General features: G+C 42.7%; 1 protein-coding gene and 1 long non-coding RNA gene across 3 annotated transcripts; both read right to left on the reverse strand.

Moving 5' to 3' along the window:
- Positions 1–54: 54 nt before the first annotated feature.
- LOC112463306 lies at positions 55–9,760 on the reverse strand. The gene is made up of 3 exons (XR_003041764.1): positions 9,515–9,760; positions 971–1,035; positions 55–158 (listed from the first exon to the last, which is right to left on the reverse strand). It is a non-coding gene; the product is annotated as an uncharacterized LOC112463306 (long non-coding RNA).
- A 1,730-nt stretch (positions 9,761–11,490) lies between these two features.
- Positions 11,491–19,417, reverse strand: LOC112463279. 2 transcript variants are annotated; one of them, XM_025029583.1, is made up of 4 exons: positions 19,047–19,417; positions 17,790–18,185; positions 17,539–17,622; positions 11,491–16,924 (listed from the first exon to the last, which is right to left on the reverse strand). In XM_025029583.1, exons 1-4 carry the CDS (start codon positions 19,062–19,064, stop codon positions 14,906–14,908), a joined length of 2,517 nt encoding a protein of 838 aa, XP_024885351.1. In that variant the 5' UTR covers positions 19,065–19,417; the 3' UTR covers positions 11,491–14,905. The 2 variants fall into 2 exon arrangements, with proteins under 2 accessions (XP_024885351.1, XP_024885352.1); XM_025029584.1 differs by lacking the exon at positions 19,047–19,417 and adding an exon at positions 18,639–18,998.
- Between the last annotated feature and the right edge of the window lie 1,966 nt (positions 19,418–21,383).

A 21,383-nucleotide genomic window follows, 5' to 3' on the forward strand; every position in this document is an offset into this window, starting at 1 on the left:
TGTAGGGTTCGGGCGCGCGCGGGGGCGGCGGCGCCGCCACGGGAGGCGTCGGCGACAAGTACATGCTGTCGGGGACGGCCAGCACCTTGAAGGGCGGCGGACCCTGCCGCGCGACGTGGCCGTCATGATCGGTCCGCCTCATTCTTACGAGGCCCTATCTTTCATTGGAAAATCACAAAGTTAATACGATTAATCTGTGCCTATATTAAAATATTAATCCCTGAACTTGTGCTATTTACGCAAACGATTGACAGAGAAATTAGAAAAATGGAGAAAAAATTTAAAAACTTTTTTTTTAGTTTATTATACAAGTATATTCGAAAATAACTATATGAACTATGACTCTGTTATTTTAATAATATAATGGCAAATTCAAACACAACAGCACGGAGAGAATGTTTCGTTATATTTTACCCTTAAATTCAGTACAAACTTGGGACAACTTGGCAACCAAGAAATTTTTAAAATATACAAAAGACATTTTACAAACAACGTGATAAACATTACCAAGCAAATTGATAAATTTTGAAAAATTATTGAAATTTCCTGGATATATTTTAGTAAAATTAATCAAACATATTTTATATTTTAATGTATTATGGTAGATTTTAATCAAAATAGCTCGCATAAAATTCTTGGTGGTACATGTTGTCCAACAACTACCATGATTTCAGGGTAAATTTTGAGAGAAAATTCTCTCCGTGAGTAAAATAACGGTGGAACTGTGAAATGTGAATTTGCGTTCAAATTCTGGGATTAATTACTGTGTATAATGTGTATTTTATTCAACAACGCGCAAAATTCATTTTTGCGATCCAAATTTATCCAAATTTATTTAATTTATTGTTTCGTGTGAATAAATTTGCGCATGCAATAAAAATTATTTTTATTTTATTCAATGTTATTTAATTTCATTAATTTCAAGTTAATTTATGTATTCTCAGTGCGTTCCATGATTTGAACTCAGTACCTGGTGCCCTTCATGCAGGTCGCCGAAGTGAGAGGGACGCCGAGGGAATCCGCCGTTGCTCCCACCTGCAATGAATAGAAATCTCTACTGAGAAAGAGAGAGTGCGTGACCATCGTGAAAATGTACGGAGAAATTTTTATTTCGAGATAAAAATCGAGATAGCGCAAAATTGCGGTTCCGCCCGGCGGACGGAAAACCGCAATTGCAAATATAGAAACGGTCGTCCCGACCATCCTGATCGATCGATTGCTCGCGCGCGATGCGAAAAGTTTAAAAACGAAAAGTTTCGCGTATCGTACATTTTCTTCTGCATTTCTTTTACCTGTCGCGACGAAAGCAAACTCTCTGTCGTTCGTTATTTTCAATTCTGTCAACCCTATCCTCATTTTCAATTCTATCAATTCTATCAATTCTTTCAACCATTCGCCAGTCAACGTATCATCAAATTATGCCTGCGTTCGTTTCTTTACATTGGGAGCTATTGGGAAAATAAAATCTATAATACACACACCGCACGTGTATAGATACACATGTATTATAGATTATATTTTCCCAATAACTGCCAATGTGAATAAACGAACGCAGGCTATATTGATAACACTCGAGGAACGGATCAATACGGCGCTTGGATTTCCATATAATTACCGTCTCGTGTTTCCGGCGATTTACTTTTCGCGGAAAATCCGTCGGATCCTCGATTGCGGACGCGATCTTTCGCGAGATGGTGATGGACGTTTCTCTTCCCTCCACAAACTCGGAAGGAAGGAAAGACGACTCGACTCGCGGCGCGGCCAGCAATTAACGAATGCGGCGCGTATAATCATTCGTTCTGTGCGGCTTGGCACGTGTCCGGGCAACGAGAGTATATATCCACGGCGGATACGAGAAACAACGCTTTATTCACGCTCTCGCAGACGATCGCCTGAGCGAATTCATCACGCTTACCGCTGAGCTACATTCCCGATGTGCCCGGTGCATCGCATCGCATCGCATCGCATCGTCTCGTCTCGTCGCGCAACGCTGCGTCTCGCCGTAATAAAGAAGTTCCGTGCGCTCGTACTTTCCAAATCCGACAGAGCTCACCGAGGTAATTCGACCGTCGTCGAAACGCTCTCGATCCGCGATAACCCCTCCCCCCTCCGCCGATAGATTAAAGATAATTTCCAATCGAAATGTGACGAGCCGAACGCTCGACGATAATTTTCAAGCTTTAATTATTCTGATGTCTAAATTGTAAGATATTTCAATTATTCTGTCAAGGTGTCACAAAGATGCATATTATAAACGAGAATGCTCAAAGGGCTGTTCAACGAACAAACAGTTACGCGTCTTATCTGTCAAACCGCGACGAGTATTTTATTCGCGATCTAGATCGGGACGAGTGGGAAATGTCCGAGGCGTAATTCACCGTTACAACGGCGACCGGGTGATTTACAATCGTCGTTCACCCACGAATCAATGGACGGGCGGGTGTACGAGCCATGAATGCGCCGTAAATCGTAAAACCGCGAGGTGGTTTCCAGGCGCGCGATTAACTCCCTTAAATCGTAAATAGGAAGCATGCTTGGGGTCGCATGAACCGACCTTCGGAGCCCGGATCGAAAACGCGGGTGTGTAAAACGGTTACTTACGCAAGGATCGCGGGGACGGGAATCGGACATTTATTCGCCGCGGCTGTTACGCTTTAGATTCTGTCCGCAATTTAATCCTATTATTTGTCTAACTCGACTGAACATCGGTCCAATTTACTTTCCTCTTTTATATACGGATAAATTAAAGATATCTTATTTTGCACGATCATTTATTCGTCGGCTTTATCGATTCTGTCCGCAAATTTAATCCTATTTGTCTAACTATAAACTATCGTCGACTATAAACCTCGTTCGGTTTGCTCTCCTTCTTTATACAGGCAAATTAAAGACATTTTATTTTGAGCTGTCATCAGGAAGAAGAACATCATTTCCGTAGAAGCACTCGCTGGCCTGCCCCGTGGATCTCGCGATTCGATAATAAACTCGCGATAATTCTCCACATCCGCTTATGCACCGACGCGCCGTGCACTCTACGTAATTACCATCATACGTCAATAACTGCACTGTGAAGAAGGCGTAGAGTAGGTAGACGGAAGAGAGAAGAGAGAGAGAAGTAACACGGATCTCTCTAAGTGCATACTTTCGCCCATCACGACAGAGTTCCTAATTGTCTCATTAAATAAAAACGACGAGATGCCCGCCATTATCATTACAAAAATTGAGACTTGAGATTTCCATCTGTTATTCGGCCACGCGCCGCATTTAACGAAAGTAGAAATTTAAAATTCAGGGAAGTATACAAAAATTCGTTCGTAATTATGCTTCTCGTTGTCAATGGAGCGCGATGCCGACGTTTAATCCCATTCACATTTTTCTGTTTTCGCAATTATCGTAATAATCGTGAAACGTGAAATTGTTAACGTTACATTCTTTACGGTTTACGTTTAATGCCGGCAATTTTCGAAAGACGGAAATTGATTTTATCGTATTGTGAAATAAAAAAACTTTCGCCCCAATTAAACCTCACTTCTTTATCCAACAACGCGTTGAGGCGTCGTCGAGCATGGCCAACTTTAACTCCTTATTACCTAATGTAGGAATAACAATTTATTTTCACGACGTCGACGGGAAATGAAAATCAAGCGATTGTAACTCCGCTTTAAACATACGAAGAGATCAGAGGTCAACATCTGCGGCTTATTCCGTGGCTTTAATTTATTCTGCGCGACAGGTTGCATATTTGTAAATTCATATTGCATGTGTGCGCACAGTTATCATTTAATGCACGCTGATTGTCTCATTCATAAGTATGGACAGGTCCGTACTTCCGGGATAGATAACCGACGTAAAAACCTTCGTTTTATCACACAATGAAATTTATAAAATAAATATCGATACTTTCTATTGGCGCGTATACAATTTTGATTCACAATGGATGCGCAGTTACGACGCAGTCATGTAACGTACTGTGTGTATATTTACGAAGCTCTCTCTCCCTCTATCTCTCTCGTGATATCGCTTATCGTTACAACGTTTACTCTCACTCGTTGTCCGAAAAACGTATCTCTAAAATGCAAAATGTAAAGGCCGACCTATAAAGTTTGTTTGAATACCGTACTTCTCTACGTAACGCGCAAATTTGACCTTTAGTCATTGTTTGAATACCCTAATCGATCACGAGGTCGACGCTTAAATTTAAATAAGAACATCGCGCGTGTAGAAGTGACCGCCGCCGCGAACGTAAATTACGAGCGGAGGCATGTAAAACAAGTTATATCGGAGTATCCGCCACCAATCGTGATTGCGAGCGCAGTGAAACTTCCGAGTTGTACGAATATATCCGAAAATTATGGAGGACCGGATACCTGACTCGGTTGTCCAAATTGAATCGAGATCTCAAATATTCGAAATAGTTTAAACGTCATCACTAAATAGTTTCATCATCGTCAACTCTATCTTTCGAATGATTTAAGCAATCGATAATGCTGAAACTATTCGATGCTCGCTCTTGACTTTCAAGCTTAGATTTGATCTAGAGGTATATGAAAAGTTTTAGATTTTTTAATAAAAATAAGTAAATAAATAAGCAAACGAAAAGGCGGATATATAAAATTTACAAAAATTATTAAGCTTACAAAAATTATTAAGATTCTGTTCGGTGATCGAAAATATGAACATTCGTTTATTCTGAGTTTTAATTATCGTAAATTTTGCGAGCAGTTTTAAGCAAATTACTACAATTATATTTGGAGATTTGATAGATTATTCAAAATATTGCCGCAGCAATCGGCCGTGCTCCGCTCACTTCGACGACGGAGTATGAGTTCCGGTATTATAAGCGTATCGCGCGACGACTTTACTTCCGTCACACATGATGGCAGAGCTTTTCTTCTCACGTTCTAGTGACCGGTAAAGCGGAAACAGTCCGCCGTAACGAAACTGCGCGCGATTCGCCGCGACAAGTCGAGGAAGAGGCGCGCCAAGCCGCGTCCTTAATTAGCATCCGTCGCGTAATACCTTAATTAAACTGCACGTCATTGCCGCGCTTTCCAAACACGCAGCGGCCGCGAATTTACCGCTGCTGCAGCTGTTGCAATCGCGCGTATCACACAGCCGATCGTTGAATCGGCCCGCGCCCCGAAGGAGAACGGAGAATGCAGATCGCGTACCCTGCGGGGTCAATGACCCCGGTTTTACGCCTGTGTTTAGCGACCGGGGAGGTTCCGGATAGCGAGACATTTGCGTAACAATCGATTCTTCCGCGGAATCCTTTGACGGTTGGTTGGACGCAAAAATAGCCGGAACGGTCATTTTTTTCAGCCATTTCTTCGATCACACCTATGAATTAAGAAGAAGCACTCGCTCTTATTTATTATATTATGTAAAAATTTACGTAAAAATGTTTCTTTCCTTTCTTAGACATTCAGAAATAATTTCCAACATTTTTAAATGGCGAACTATGTTTTTTTTTATTTTTCACCAATTTTTTTAATTTGAAAGTTTTGTGCATTTCCTTTTTATATCCCTATTAGATTATTTTAGAAGGATCAATATTTCCGAAATGGGAATGATTATAATATCTGCAGTTTTCTGATGATTTCTGATGATATTTTACCATTTCGCAAATTTAAATTACCTGCAAGTCTCCTTTCTTCTATCCTGCAATATTGCTTTAAAACTCACGCACACTTCGCTTCTGTACAGAGCATTAAAGTATACGTTTTCTCGTAAAGTAGGTACTAATTCTACGCATTTTTAGCTCTAACGAGCTCCTGTTGTCGCAATGTCGTAACTATACGGCGCACGTAACGTAAACTCTGTTTCGAAACAGGGAAGCTCTCGGCGGGCGGTCTGGAGAAGTCTCGTCTTCAACGCACCGTCCGCACTGAGGGAAACGATACGTCTGCCATGTGGCAATTAATACAGGATCGTAATGACCGTTTTGCTCGAAATGATCGGGTATTACGCGAACGTTACGCCGCGCCCGGAACTTATTCCTCGCTCTATAAATCCAGGCGTACCGGTTTTTCGACCGCGCCTCCCGCAAGAGCGCGATTTCTCGCGTGGAATCCTCGACGATAAACGCGCGTGTTAGATAACCGAAGCCTCCCGGAGGGTTTCGCAAATCCATCAGCCGTGCGATTTTCGAAAGCGCCGCTGCTGGTCCCCATCTCAGCTAATCTCGGGGATGAACTACGATCCGGCGAGCGTGACAAGCGATAGGAATGAAAACTTAAGCTCGCAAGCTCGCGCCCGAGAGAAGATACATGTAAAATAGTCTCTACATCACTGTTGAATATTAAAGAATGATATTTAAATTAATTAAGTGAATATTTTGTTACTTTTTAACTGGCATGTGTGTCAAAATTTATTATTTTCACACAAAACAGTATTTTTAACTCCAATGATTTAGTTAAATTAACGCTCCGCGGACCCTGTGACCCTTTAAATCAATTTTTCATTTGTGATTCTCACGGGAAATGGCTTCAGCGCTCTTAAAGAAAAATTGCAACAGTTCCGGCCTGTGTAAGTGTTACAGAAATCACTTTTTGAAACCTTAAAGATAATACACGAATTTTTTAATAGATTTTTTGTAACACAGGAACGCTTTCAAAAACCCTTTGGATTTAAAAGTCCCAGGATGTCCGGGTGAGTGCTCCAAAAACGCGGTGTCCGCGCAGTGTTAATATTGTAATTAAATTAACGACATGTTGAGTAAGAGCAGTGGCGACCTACAGAAATGGTTAAAAACGACTCAAATTGAATATAATTCGACACTACGAATTCAACAGTGATGAATGGGATTTTTGAAAGGATACGACAGAGGAACGAGAGCGTGGCTCGCGAAACTTCGCTCGATTCTTGCTCGCCTCATCGTGACGAAAGGAGTTGCACCTTGCTCGCGGAAACCGGCGCGAATTCTAATGCGTCGCAAGGTAAAATGCAGTTTCATATCCGCTCTGTCCAAACGAAAGGACGCATCATCGCGCGCTAATCCAAGGTTCGCGAAATATAAATCCTAGCGCGCGCGCGTGGACAGGCGCGTCGAACTTCTCGCGTGCAAGTCACCGTCGCGATTACGCCTCGAAGATGATCGCTGAAGAATATTCAAGGCCGAGTGGTCATCGATAAACGCAGCCTTACAGTGCAATCTTAAAATGTGCGCCCCGTAGCCTCGACGTCAAGTCGCTCCTTCGACTTTCGCAAATCGTAAACTTCAGCGACTCAACGGACAAAAAATCGTTCCTTTCGCCTCGTTCTCCTTTGCTCTTTCATTTAATCTCTAATTATATTTATCCTTACTTGTTAATTAAATTATGCGAGTTTCTTGTTAAAATATGTACTTGTTAAAAATATACTTTTTGTTTACATTTGCTAGACTTGTTAGAATGAATTGGACTGATCAATAAAATGATAAGTAAATGTGTCTCGAAGATTCGATTGACAACGTAAACAAGGGAGAAGAATCGTCCTCGTTAAGGTGAGAAACAGTCCGGCATCATGAGGATCGATACTTTCCTAAGAAGATTTTTTGTCCACACAAAGGGCGCCGCCTCCTACATCGATCTGATTCGAATTCACGTATACGATAGACCGCGAAGCGGGGTCGGGGCGTGTATAACTTTCCTCGGCTGAATGAACGGAGCGATTCACGCGATTTTTTAAATCTGATTCAGCGGAATTCTTTTCCCTCATTATGGCACTCGCGGAGGGAAAACTGTGCCGATCTCAATCGCTTAAAGCCAATTAACTCGCCTCGGCGATTAGGATGTGCCGAACGCCAATAATTACATGTATTTTACACGTGGAAACTACATTCGAAACGAGGGCACCATTAGTCCGCTTAGAACGGTCTCTGCGAAAAGGCGAACAAAAAAAAACTAGTCAAATTAAGAAGCCGCGAACAGATCGCTTAAGTCTCAAGTAACAAATTGTGCTCGTACGCTTGACGTTTAACAGACACTCTAATTCATTACCCTACGATTAATCTTGTCAATTTACCGCGTTCGGCAATTCCGTGATTAAATACGCAAGCCAATAAAAATCGGAACAATCGATCAGTCTAAAACCGAAATTTGTATCGTTAAGACGAAACACGTTGTAGAATGAATCTCCAAAATCGAATATTCTGTGAACGTTACGAATTGTTTCAGCAAACGATTATTAGTTGCTTTCCATTTACATCAAAACTCAGATAATTCTCACCTATGACATCATAACTCATCGTAACAATTGAGGCTATGGACCTGTATTATTATATACGATAGCTTTGTCACCAAAATAAACAGGTAAATACAAAAAAGTTGCTTTCCATTTACACTCAAGTGATCTGAGTCACTCAGTTATGTGAATATTTTATACTCAGGTAAGATATGTCATTTTGCATTTAATTGCTTATTTTGGTGACAAAGCTATCGCATAACAATACAGATTCATAGCCTCACTTTGAATTAACGTGCATTCAACTGAGTTATGACGTCACAAGTGAAAATTATCTGAGTTTTGGTGTAAATGGGAAAACAACTAAAATAATATATCCTACTTGAGTACAAAATACTCACATAACTGATGAGTGACTCAGATCACTTGAGTGTAAATGGAAAGCAACTATTATTTCGTAACCGTTGCCAAGGATCAAAATAAAATACTGGCGCGAACTGTTTCGCTACTAATTGCTCTTCTACGTGAGGTTACAGAGTAACATCTTGGTAATTCAAACGTGAATCGTTAAAAATCAGGGGACAAAAATAAAATTACAAACAGATGGGTACGGAGAAACGGTCGCTTTGTTACAAACGTGAAATTTCACCATCAAGTTTCACGTTCTGTGACAGTGTAATTAAAAAGGGAAATAGATTCTCTCGCCGCTTTTTTCATCAGTTCGCACGCGAACGTTTCCGTGTGTTTCGCTATCGCCATTAATTAGCATACACACCACCGTTAGGCGACGTACATCACTCGGACGAGTCGCGCGTATTACTCTTTTCTACTTCGATCCGATTCGCGATTCGTTCCGCGCTCATTTGGAAAACACGCGCGTACGAATCTCGCGACAGTTGGTAAATCTCAAAGGAAACGAGGGAAAGCAGCGCGGGTGTCGTCGGAAACGTGGTTTCTCCATCCCACATACTTAGGGAAGTCATCGAGCACGCATCACGCGCGATCGATCAACGAAAGGTCGTTCTCCAGATCCGACGCAACAGTCACCGCGAGTGCGACTCTCCTCAAAGAGTCATTCCGAACTGCATAACTTCTCTTCTTCGGTCTCGCAAATCTATCGGGAAAGCGTTCACCAGCCGAGAATCGCGTTGATCCTCTTTCCGCGGGGTCTTCCTGGGAGAGGATCGTTCAGAAAAGTTCATCCGGAGCGGATAGGACATGTAGGAAGTCGAGTGGCGGTCTTTTACTTTTTTTCAAAGGGCAACAAGGGAGAGAAGCGGCCCGCCACTCGGCCCGTCGTCCTACTCGCGCCTCGTGACTCGCGGGGGTGGTCGTCGCGACGTCGTCTTACCTGGCTCGCGGGTGGATGGGGTCGCGGGGTCGCGGGGCTCGGCACCATTTACGGCGGCAACCCCCACGGCGGTGGTGACGGTGGCGGTGGCGCGGCGACGGCGGCATGCACACGATGCGCGCACGAGGGTTGTGGGAGCCCGGGGGAAGGATCGTGGCCCCCTCACACACTCTTTCTCTTTCTCTCTCTCTCTCGCCCGTCGCCTCGGCCTCGAATCTCGGCTCCGCGCGTCCTCGCGCGAACACGAACGCGTCCTCACTGGCGCGAGTTCGCCCGCCGCGACTTATAGCGGCCGCCGGCCGCGGGATATACGCGCCGAAGGTGGTCACTCGGGGAGGCGCGGGCGCGTTGACCAACACACGCGTTCTGCCGTTCCCCGATCGCGTTCTCTCCACCCGTGGAAAGCCGTGCGGATCCGCCGGCCGCCTCTCTGCTCGTCTCCCGCGGGGAGACCCGGCGCGAGAAAGCGAGGAATAGGTATACGCTCGCATCTCGTGAAAATACGTTAAGCCTCGGACACACATTTTTTCGCGACGGTAACAGTAAAGTTTCGACCACGCGCGTTGCTCGATTCGGAAGTACGGCCGTTCCCGATTCAAGCAACGCGCGTGGTCGAAACTTTACTGTTACTGTTTACGAAAAAGTGTGTGTTCGGGCCCTTATCGTCGCGATAGAGCGTGTTCTTTTCCGTGAGTCTCTTCAAAGATCTCGAGCGCGGTCGGATGGACTACGTTCCGTTAGATTCGCTTCTTTCTTGCCTCAGTTTGCGAAAATATACTTTTTTTTCAACGGATTATTACTTCGAAAATTATCGAATATTTTTTTTCATTGATAAAAGATTTTTCAAAAAGATTGATAAAAGATCATTGTTTCAATTCTGCAGCATTCTGCATATGAACGAAGCAGAAATACTTTGTGACACGAGTGGTTCACGAAAAAATTATATCTTACAGAATCAAAGCCTTGTAATTTCAGTCAAATTGGAATTCCTGCAATTTGAATGAAAACTTTCCAATTTCCACGCTTTAAAAATTTTTCAGTTGGGAATTCTGAAATGCGCTTCAAAAAAGAAAACCCGATCCTGACGAAAATGCAATCTTTGTGTAACACGAATCTCTCTTTAGCATCCCATATATTCAGACCGTTATCTTTTACATTTAATCGTCCCAGAATGCTTTTATAAAATGCGTCAGGAATTCCAGAACTCTCGGAAGAAATGCCAGTAGACGTTATAAATTATACAGAAATTCCGAAAATGCAACGATAATTTTACAATGAAAAAGAGAAAGAGAAAGAGGAGAGAACTCGCGCGAGTGTTGCACGCAACACCTACGTTTTTGCACGTCCACCCACGTGTTCTCCACCACCCTTTCGCCCTCGCCCTCGGCCTCCGGGGCTGCGCAGACCTTGCCAATAGCGCGGCCAGGCAGCGCCGGAATACGCCGCAGCATGATATGTAACCCGTCGCGTTTATAATCGAACCTCTCAGTCGAGGCTATTCGTTCATTCATTAAGCGGTTGGCCCCAAATTATTGGAACATTAGCTTGATTGAACAAAGCTGGGCACGGCCTAATACGCGGGATCCGCACCGCCTCGCTTATGTCATCATCAACGCCGCGCCGACTGTTCCTCATGCGCGAGCAACGCCGAAATTGAACGTTCGAGGACCAGAAAAGTTTCGGGAACACGTATATATCTCCTTTAGACGTTCCGGGCCTTGAAAATTCTCAGAAATTGACTTTGAGCAACGTGAATCTTTAAAAAGTCAAGCTTTAAAAACTTTAAGAAACTTATTCCGAAGACAATAGTACTCAGAGCAAAACTGACATAAAATTAGAGTTCCCGAGTATCTGAGATTAGAATATATAAACGGAATATAAATTATAAGCGTTCCCATATGCGACTTGGAAGCTGCGGAATCGGAGAGATGCGAGGACGCGCGTTAAATACAAATTTTCAACGACGTTGACACGCATAGTTTTTTAAATATATTTTATTTATATATATGTATATATATATATATTTACAGAGTTTACGTGAGATAATCATCGCCACGTTGAATATGATACATTCAACTGTATGAGTAAATGGTACGGCTATCGTACACGGATTATTTTATTGCGATGACCGACTCGCGTTTTCTCGCGTTGGAGATCCCGCGGTCCAACCTATTCGAGTTTCGGGAACCGCCGATCCTTTCTTATCTACGATCTCCGGGGATCGTACACATATACGAATTGCTTACGCGAGGAGTCCCACGATCCTACGTCAGAGACGATCGGGACGCGCAAAAGCGATTAGCGCGCACGTTAATTAACGCCAGTCGTTCTCACACACTTTGGGAATCGGGCGTCGGTATCGCGTCAGGGATCGGTAATTGCAGGTCTGATTAATTTGAATGGAATTTCACAAACGCAACGCAATAATGCCGAGCGTGACAAATCAAGCCACGCTCGAAGAAAGTTTCTTTCTAATCTCGAATTGCCTGAATTTCTGAGAAACAATATATCCGAATTATTTCGAATTATGCACCTTTTGTTAATTATCATTGGCGGAACAAACACATATATTTCTTTATATTATTCCGAATTGTTCTAAATTCAAAAATTTTACATATAAAACAAGATTTTTATAAAACATTCGCGGCTCTGCAAAGGAGTTTCTTAGGAAGAGGGTGTTTGTAGAGCTTTAAGAGACGTTCGAAAATTAACGATGTGTATCGTTAGACTAAGATAGTCGATCAAGGAAATATAGATTCTCGCTGATACCGTTAACGATGGGAACGGTAAGACGAGGGTGAATTTCGCACTCCGTTAATTTCATCGCTATTTGCGCGTTTTTTTAATTGATCACATGTGCGGGGAACGACTGACGAAACGTATGAAATATGGAAGAAACGTATCTTCTTCACGTGTGACGCGCTATCGACTACTGTTTCTGACTACCCGCATTCGTGATCTCGGGGCTTTCGCGTCGCGACGCACGTCTCTCCCGGTGGCTCGCGCGACCCTTAATTTACGTTTACAAAAAAGGAGTTGCGAGTTAGTATTGCGCGGTGCTTGAGAAGCCATGAGGTATATATTGTCACACACTTTGTATCTGCGTACTTTTCCGTAAACGCAGTTACGCCCTTGGTCGTCGGCGCGTATTCGACTAATACTGAAAGAATTGCGAATTCGCTCGCCCTCGATCGTCGGTGTGCGGTAAACTCTGGGTCATTCAGCAACGTAGCCACTAATCCATGCGATTCGCCGGAAATCGATATTGCCGAAGGGCCGACTTCGAGGTCCTTCTTCTTCTTCTTCTTTTTTCTTCAGGCCCCCCGTCGTTGGCGATCACTTGGAGAATTATTCTGTGACTATATGTGACTTGCCCACCAAAGGGCTGCCCTGGGACTCGGGACCTTTTTGCTTTAGGTTTCGATCTACAGCGATATTCTGAGAAGCAATAACCAGAGTGGCTTTCCGTTGCCTTCTCTGATAAATCTTCGAGGATGAGAAATTGAGAATTCCCGGACTCTCGGCGATTTTCTATATCCGATCCATCTAGTAGCACCATTTTCTTCTTCATTCCCCTCAAGTGAGAAGACAGACAAATCGATAGAAATTCATTTAGTTATAAATAGAATTTTCTAGTTCTCCAAACTAAATTTCATTCCTCTATTTGTATTATGAGTGAGATCATAACGAGGGAAGAACGAGATAATCAGAGCTAGTTGCCCGTAGAATTGAAAACTAGGTTGTCAGCTGTGCGAATGTCGCAACGAAGTACGATTACGGTATCCGCAAGTAGCGCGCAAGCGGAACAACGAGCTTAGACCATCGTTAAATCAGGCGAAAGTTTTCATTGAACTAATGTGAAACATTTTTGTCGAGCGAGACGCGATAAGCATCGGCGAGGCTACCATTACTGAAGTTACTGAAGCGCTCGAAAGCGACTCTCCGCTGTACAAATCAGTCTAAATTAAATTTACGCGAAGTAGCAAATCCCTTTGAGCCTAGAGAGTCACTTTATAAAACTAGATGCGATTACTCTTCTCTTATAATAATCTCAATGCGAACCTAACTTCTGCGTAAAACGGCTAACGTTACCGCCCGGATTTAACGAAATTACGGGCATCGGTAATGCGGCGGTAAATTGCCAAATTATGCTTCCCCGTGGCATCGATAAACGGGCTAAAACTAAATGGCCGTTTAATCCTTTGAGCCCTAATACCGTCCATAGCGCAGCGGCGCGAGAGATCTTGCTGCGACGTTATATAAAAGCTGAGTATACTAGGGAATTGCTTATCTTAATTATTTAGCGTTTACGTTTGCGCCGCGGGACAGCGAGAATAATTCTGGGCTCAAAGGATTAAAGTGTCCTTATCGCAATTGGCCTAGCTTTGGTATGACATAAACGTGGATACTTAATACATCATGAGATGAAATTAACACGATGGACTTCGTAAAGTAATGTCTGCGGGAATATAGTATTCTCCGGGTGTGGTGTAAGTTAATCGTAATATTGTCGTTTCTAATTTTAATCGCGCGTGTGTTCACGACAACGTTGCAAAAAACTGGGGAAAAAATATATATGTACCATTCATATTTTCGTCATAAAATTAAATGATTAATTACATCCACTGACTGTATAATTCTTGTATAAGTAAAATTAATACGCGTTTAATGTCCAGTAAATCTTATTGCAACACGGCACGTTTTATATCATTTTCTATAATTGCTCTCAAATATTTCGTTACAAATATTTGCTTTATTTGTAACTCTAGAGATTATTTAGCTTAACACAAGATGGAATAAATTAATATTAGTATTTGCTAAAATAAATATGCCTTAAACTTTAAGCTGATAAAATTATACATATATATACTTATGTACATTACGAAAATGATTAATTATTAGCCAAAGCTAATATGCCAAAGAGAGAAGCATGTGAGGAAGATTACACAGGCAAATAAACGCAGAGAATCGCAAATCAACTTTGCGATTTAACATTCTTGTTTACGTGACTGCGAAAAAGATTGTTGATAAGACGCAATTATGTCTTAAAATAACGACAATTTTCTGCGTGACTCAGTGTCGTTGATCCAAAATTCCAGTAAATTATTAATTACGTAATATTGACGTTACGACCAGACTACCGTGTTGCATTTAATTTTACCTTCAGTTAAATTTCCCTCGCTTTAAAATCAACCCTACGGATCTCGCTCACGAACGCAAACGAAACCGATTTACTTGCAGTGACGCGTAGGACATTCTTTTCCCTATGCTACTCGTGTTGGTACAGCCTTACTTTAATATAGTTACAAAAAATAACGCTCTGTTATATCTTTGAAGGAACTCCCTGCTTGATATAGTCAATTGTCTTCGAAGAATTCGCTGAGATACACGTTAAGCTTTTGATCCCGCCTTATCTTGAATTCTCTGCGTGTGAAGCCTCTTGTGATCCTTCCTGTACTTCTCGATCGTCAATTCAGCATTGCTGGCACTTGACAGGCTCAATGTTACCGGGTCCAGGCTCGCCGCTAGCTTCAGATACGTCTCCTCCATCTCCTTCGTGATCTTCACCTCGTAATCCATATCCTTGCGAAGATCCTTCAGCAAATGCTCGTCCTCGAATGTTATGAGATTTTCGCTCTCGTCATTACACTCAGACAAGATATTAATATCAATGGGCTGATTATTTACGTTGCTGTAATCCCGATTTTTCGGCGTGTCTCGAACGTTGCGAGCCAAACCTCCGTCGTGCTGCGTGGGCTTGCGCTTTACAAGAGAATTCTTCGGATACACGGATGACGAATTGTCATTCGCAGCGTTCTCCACACACTTGATCTTATTGCTATCATGCGACGCGGAATTCTCCACGCACATCGACGACTGTACCCATTCGGCCACTCGTTGCAATTGATTGTCCTGCAGTAACGCCGGCGGTGGCGAATTGTCCTCGCTGCCGGTTGAGCGCTCGGAACCAGCACGAGACGTCTTCTTCGCATGTACCAAAGCGGTGTTAGCTTTACTACCGCCGCCGCTGCCGTTGCTGCCACTGCTGTACAATACGGTCTTGTAATGGCCGGCATTGTCAAGCAGAATGTTCTTGGAGCCAGGCGTGACCCGGACCAGGCAGTTCCGCGGTCCGATCACGCGACTCTGATTCGAGTTGGACTTGGCGCTCGAATTGAAGGCACCACCGGTCAACGATTGTGCGACGTCGCTGCAACTGCTGGACGGATCGGAACTGGAGATGACCATGCTGTCGCTGCTGAAGCTCGGACTGGTCGTTACCTCCGTCTGACTGCCGTCATTGTGATTCGCCGCGTTGCTGTCCGGACTCTTGACCTCGATTAAGGTGAATTGCGCGGCGTTCCGCGCATTTTGTCGCTCCGCCGATCTGTCATTCTTCCAATCGCGATCGTTGATGATATCGAGCTCGATGCCGCGATTCGCCTTGCCCCTGTTCTCCCTCGAAGGGTCTGTCTCGGACTTCGACTTCGTCCACTCGTTCTTCCACAACCTGTCATTAATAATGTCGATGTGCATCTGCTTGTCGGAGAGCCGATTGTCCCCAAGCGCCAAACAATCAGTACCAAAGGGTTCGAAGTAATTCCTCTCACTCTTGTTGAAATATTTTGCAGATCTATTATCGAGCGGAGAATCGCATTTATTGACCTTGAGTGGCTTGGATGCCTTGTCAACGTTTATTCTATTAAGATCATTTAATCTCGAGAACGATGAATGCTTGTTTTCGTGATTCTGGGACGAGTTCTTTTTGTTTAAACTGGCTCTCGTAATTACGCCGTTCTCTTCCATCGTGTAGTCCTGCCCGTTTCTACCACTCCTACCGACGAACTTGTCTTTGATACACGGAACATGCGAGGCGTATTTAACGTAATCGCCGTTCATGTGATGGCGGATCTTGTTGCCGTTCTCGTTGATTTCGTAGAAGACCGCGTGTGTCGTGAGGTTCGATTGGAATTTATCTTTGCTTTGATACTTCTCATCATTCGGCGTACCTTCCTTTCCTCCTTGCTTTTCGAAGCTGTACGTATAATTCTCGGAGATAGGGAACGTATCAGGCACGAACGTTTGCGTCTCCGTGTCTACCGTGAGGATGCTTCTGTGACATGTGCATGTGTCGCAATGCTTGGCGAAGATTCTCTCCTTCTCACGGTCTTCCAGGACCTTCGCCATAATTGCCGCCGACACGATGTCCATCGGTGGTTTGCTATCGTCGCTATCGTCGTCACTGTGTTTTTCCACCGTAGGCTTAGTGATATTGTACACCATCGCTGTCGGCGGAAACGTGGATATCGGCACGGTGATGCTCTTCACATCTGGCTGCGTCGTGTCCGGCGCGGAACATCGCTTCTGCGCGACGTACGTTCGCACTTTGGCCTGCACCTCAGAAGGCAGCTGCAATAATAAAACAACGGTGGTCTTGAAACTTCTTATCTTTATTTTAGATGCCAATAACAAGCGCATACCTATTATGCTTTTAAATGCTACTAAAGAGACACCAAATTGCCTATGCTAAGTTAAGAAAGGTATTTCTAAGTATTTCTAAAACCCATAATAAATAATGTCTTTTTAAATACAAATTATGTAAATTACCTAAACGTCTGCCACATCATTATAATTTCTAAACAAATTTATAGATACTTATGTCTCTCTCTCTCTCTCTTATTTATAGATATTCAGTTTTATTAAAAAAGTATCAAGTTTCTATATTGCACTCGTTTCTATCCCTTGCTTCATCATACTCGCAAAAGATGTAAATATAAACAACATAGAGATTTATGCGCGCGCATGTATAACATTGTTGGTGCGTAAAATAAAAATAAGACACTAACGCGACGTTGTATAAATACGAGTAAAAATGTCATTGTAACATTTAAGTTCAATAATACCAACGCATAAAATTCACTAAAGTGAAATATGTGATAAGTAAACGAGAAAAAAAGTTGTCACAATATAATTTTTAAGTAAATGGTAATATGAAATTTATATGTGACAAAACGGTACCTTACCGAATCATATTTCTGACCCACGAAGTTGGAAGGTTTGCATTGCAGCAATTGGATAGCCAAACTAACGTCGTTTCTACATTTTTCCTAAAAGGGAAACAAGAATAGTTTTCAAGTGAAATATATGTAGATATAAATTAACTGTGTAAGTAATCTCTTTATTTATCAAATAAAGCTTAGCAAAAGAAATATCAAATAAAAGAATTTAAAGAAATGTAAATATTCTAGAATACATATGAAAATGAAGCACTTACATTATCTTGAGTTAATCGATGTATCGTGTAATTCGCATCGGCTAATCTATGAGACAGAGTCGCTATGTCCTTCGTGAAGGCACTCTTCTCCGTCTCGCATTTGTCCACTATCCGCAGCAGCTTGTCCTCCAGATTTTGATTGACCTTCTGAACCCTCTTGTGCGCTTCGTGCAAGCGCGAATACTTCTCCTGCCATATCAGCAGCTCCTCCTTCATGGAGGCCAGTTCCCCGTTCGGAAATTTGTCGGCCTCGTTTAAAAACTGCGTCTCCATCGTCACAATGTGGCTGTCCCTCTCGAGCAGTCGTTGGCGCAGGTTCTCTATCTCCGCGTGCAGATGCATGTCACAGTGCTGCTGATTGTCCTGGCTGCAAGTGCTACACTTACAGCCGCATTCCTGTTGATATCACTTGATAAGTCCACAAATATGCGATCATTGGGTCCTGTTTTACATTGTTGAACTGGCTGCACCAGTTTGGCCAGTTTATCTTTTTCCACTCCGTATTGAAAGGAGAAAAAGATAAAGTCTGAACCTAGTACAGCCAGTTCAGCGACGGAAAACAGATCCATTGTTTAATAACAAGGTTATTAATGGGCAAACGAGACTCAATTTGTGTTAGGCATGTTACAAATAGGTGACGTGGTTACAATATGCATACAAACAAAGATCCTATATATTGAAAGAGGCATTATAAATAAAATCACCATTCAATTACATTGTCATTCAAATTCAATCGACAAGAGTCAGCTGCTACTCCTATTTAATTACGTTATACATAAATCAACGGAAATTGTTAAAAAATGACTTCAAATCAAACAAAATATGACACTTATATAACTTCATTCGTGCCTTTTGTCTACTTCATACGCTTTCGAATAAAATATACGAGAGAACGTGAATCATCCTCTCGCGAGGCAGACGGGCGAAAGATACGCGAAGAATGCGGAGATTCACGCGCTCTCCCAGGGAGACGCGTTTCGCGATGAGCGATCACGCGTGGCACACGTGTGCACGTATGTAATAAATCGCGTCGATAAATCTCACTCGCGGGAGACCGAGCGGATCGCGCGTCGGAGGGTTCGCGATCGTCCAGGGTCAGCGAGAATAACGTCCCCGTTGTTTATCCGAGAGGGAGATTCCTCCGGATCGAGGCCGTCCGTCCGCGGTCAGCTGTCCGTCGTCGCCACGTTGGCAGTCTCCGTCTCCCGACCAGCCGCCAGCCGTCGGCGGGAATTCCTGTGACCCGCGGACACGTACCTTGCACTTCTCCGCCATGGTGGCCCGCCGCGCTGGAAACGGAGTCGGTAATAATGCAAAAATATCGTCTGACGGCGCGACCACTGCGGTGCCGTTGGCGCCTCATAACCCTTTCCTTCCCTCGGCGTCCGCGACCGTGAGTCAACGTGAGTGCAGCGGTGACAGGACTGACAGGCGGCAGGGGCCCCCGAGGGGCCGTCGTCGCGCGGCGTCCGACGGCAGCGTTTAATAGCGCGCGCGTGCACGGCCGCGCGCGCGGGAAGAATAACTCACGGCGCAAACAAAGTACATTCCGTACATTCCCTCGGTTTTTTTCCTTTCTTTCCGTTATCGCGATGACAGGGCCGCTCGTCGTCCGCCGTCGTCACCTCTGGTCACCTCCACCTGCCCGCCGTCTTTGTCGGCACGGCACGAGCCAGCACGAACGTCTCCAGATCAGTGCCGTGCCGCGTCGAGTCTCGGGCCCCCGAGCTCCGGGATCCAGGAGTGCGCCCCGAGACAGCAAGGGGGACCTCGATCAAGCCTCGGTTAATTTAATCGACGGTTAATTCAACCGGCGCGATGGCTTACAATAAAATTTCTAGCTTTACAACTCCAAATTTAATCTTTCTTTCCATGTCAAGTAATAAAAAATTAATATTCTGCCCGTGTTAACAAAATAATATAAGTTTGTAAGTTAATCATCGGTTAACTTATCGCTCACGGCAAAATTTCTTTAGCTAATTATTTTTATGATTTGAGTCAAACAAAAAAAATTATTTAAAAATTAATACAAGCAGTACCCGATGAGAGCTAATCGTCGGTTAACTTAATTGGTGATTGACTAATTACGTGACAATCTAATCTCTTTTTCCGTGTGTCAATCAAAAAATTAATAAATTCTTTCCGTGTTAACAAAATACTCTGTATATACATCACTTGGCAAGTCAATCATTAATTTGTCGAAACTTGATCGAAGTCGCAATAACAATGATATTACAAGACAATACAACAATCGGTGCATAAAATTATTAAATAAAAATATATATGTATATTAAGATACGTGCGAATAAAAATGTCCTGAAAAAATGTGTGCAAGCGTGACATTAATATCGTTGACTTAAATTACTTTATTAATGTTTTACATGATCAATTATTAATATATCAACATTACTACGAACGTATGAGAGAAAACTGTCTACAAAAATTCAAATTTGATTACGCTGTTACGGAAAAACTGTTTACATAAAAATTATCTACACATTCTACACAAATAACTTTTTTTTTTTAATACATATAGTGAGTCGCATAAAGGCGGATGACGTATTACGCAGCGCAGGCTGATTTGCAAAAGTATTTATTAAATGTGTGTTACATCCCCATACATGATTTATTTAATTATAAGTCGTTAATGGCGTTAATACAATCATAATAACATTAAATGTTCACGATATCGTGTCAAACAGAATACTTGAGAAATCGTCGAAATCAAAGTGTGTGTCTTGTGTGCTTGAACTTTATAGAAAAAAAAAACTGCCACATGTCGCGAAGTAGGACCGCGAGAGTACATCGGTCTCGGATAATTTGTAATGCAATGTTGAAAGTTAACTTTGCCTAAATGCACAAGTTACCTGATCGTAAAGCTAATTTTACGGTTTTTACTGATCGTCAACGTTGACCAATGTTGCTTCCATTTTCTTGATTTGAGAAATACATACGGGATTGCCTGCAGAAGAAGTGCAACGATTAATATAGTCATAGAATAAATTAATCCCCTTTCGGAACGAATTACTCCAACGTCTCGAGAACAATCAATATTATTCGGTTTCTTTTATGCAAAGATCGGGAAAAAAATATACATTCAAACGCAGCATATTCTTGCTATTCGGCCACACAAAAAATTCCACGCAAACAACGGCCGCTATAATTTATATAATATAAGCCGGTATTAGCTAAGACATCTGCATGAGCCGTTTATTGTGACAAAACTAAGTATATCGAGTATAAAGCCATATTTCAAACCAGTCGTTTTATAATATTGGTCTATCTGGTAAAATGGTCGACATAACGTCGAATGTGATTAAATAAGTAAAACAAAATTAACTAAATCCAATAGGAAAAGACGCAGATCACAAAATAGATATCGTTGAATTTTCGAGAGTGTAAAAAAAATATACTACTTGGCGGCGAATAATTACCAAACACCTTTCTCGAACAATCCTGTGTATGCATGTATAACATTCGTATAATATTTATGTATATATACAGAGTGCGACAATGGTCGAGCGCTTGTTCTGATCAGACAATATAATCACTACTGACAACAATGTTAAAACTCTGGTGCGAACGTTCTGCCAA

Source organism: Temnothorax curvispinosus, unplaced genomic scaffold (assembly GCF_003070985.1).
Source record: "Temnothorax curvispinosus isolate PA1 unplaced genomic scaffold, ASM307098v1 QBEX01013138.1, whole genome shotgun sequence".
NCBI classification, from domain to species: domain Eukaryota; kingdom Metazoa; phylum Arthropoda; class Insecta; order Hymenoptera; family Formicidae; genus Temnothorax; species Temnothorax curvispinosus.

Bases quoted from the DNA above. Each gene is read 5' to 3' on its own strand.
- LOC112463279 (XM_025029583.1), bottom strand. The intron at 17,623-17,789 runs GTAAGTGCTTCA...TTTCCCTTTTAG, and splicing joins ATCGATTAACTCAAGATAAT to GAAAAATGTAGAAACGACGT. The intron at 16,925-17,538 runs GTAAGGTACCGT...TTATTATTGCAG, and splicing joins TGGGTCAGAAATATGATTCG to CTGCCTTCTGAGGTGCAGGC.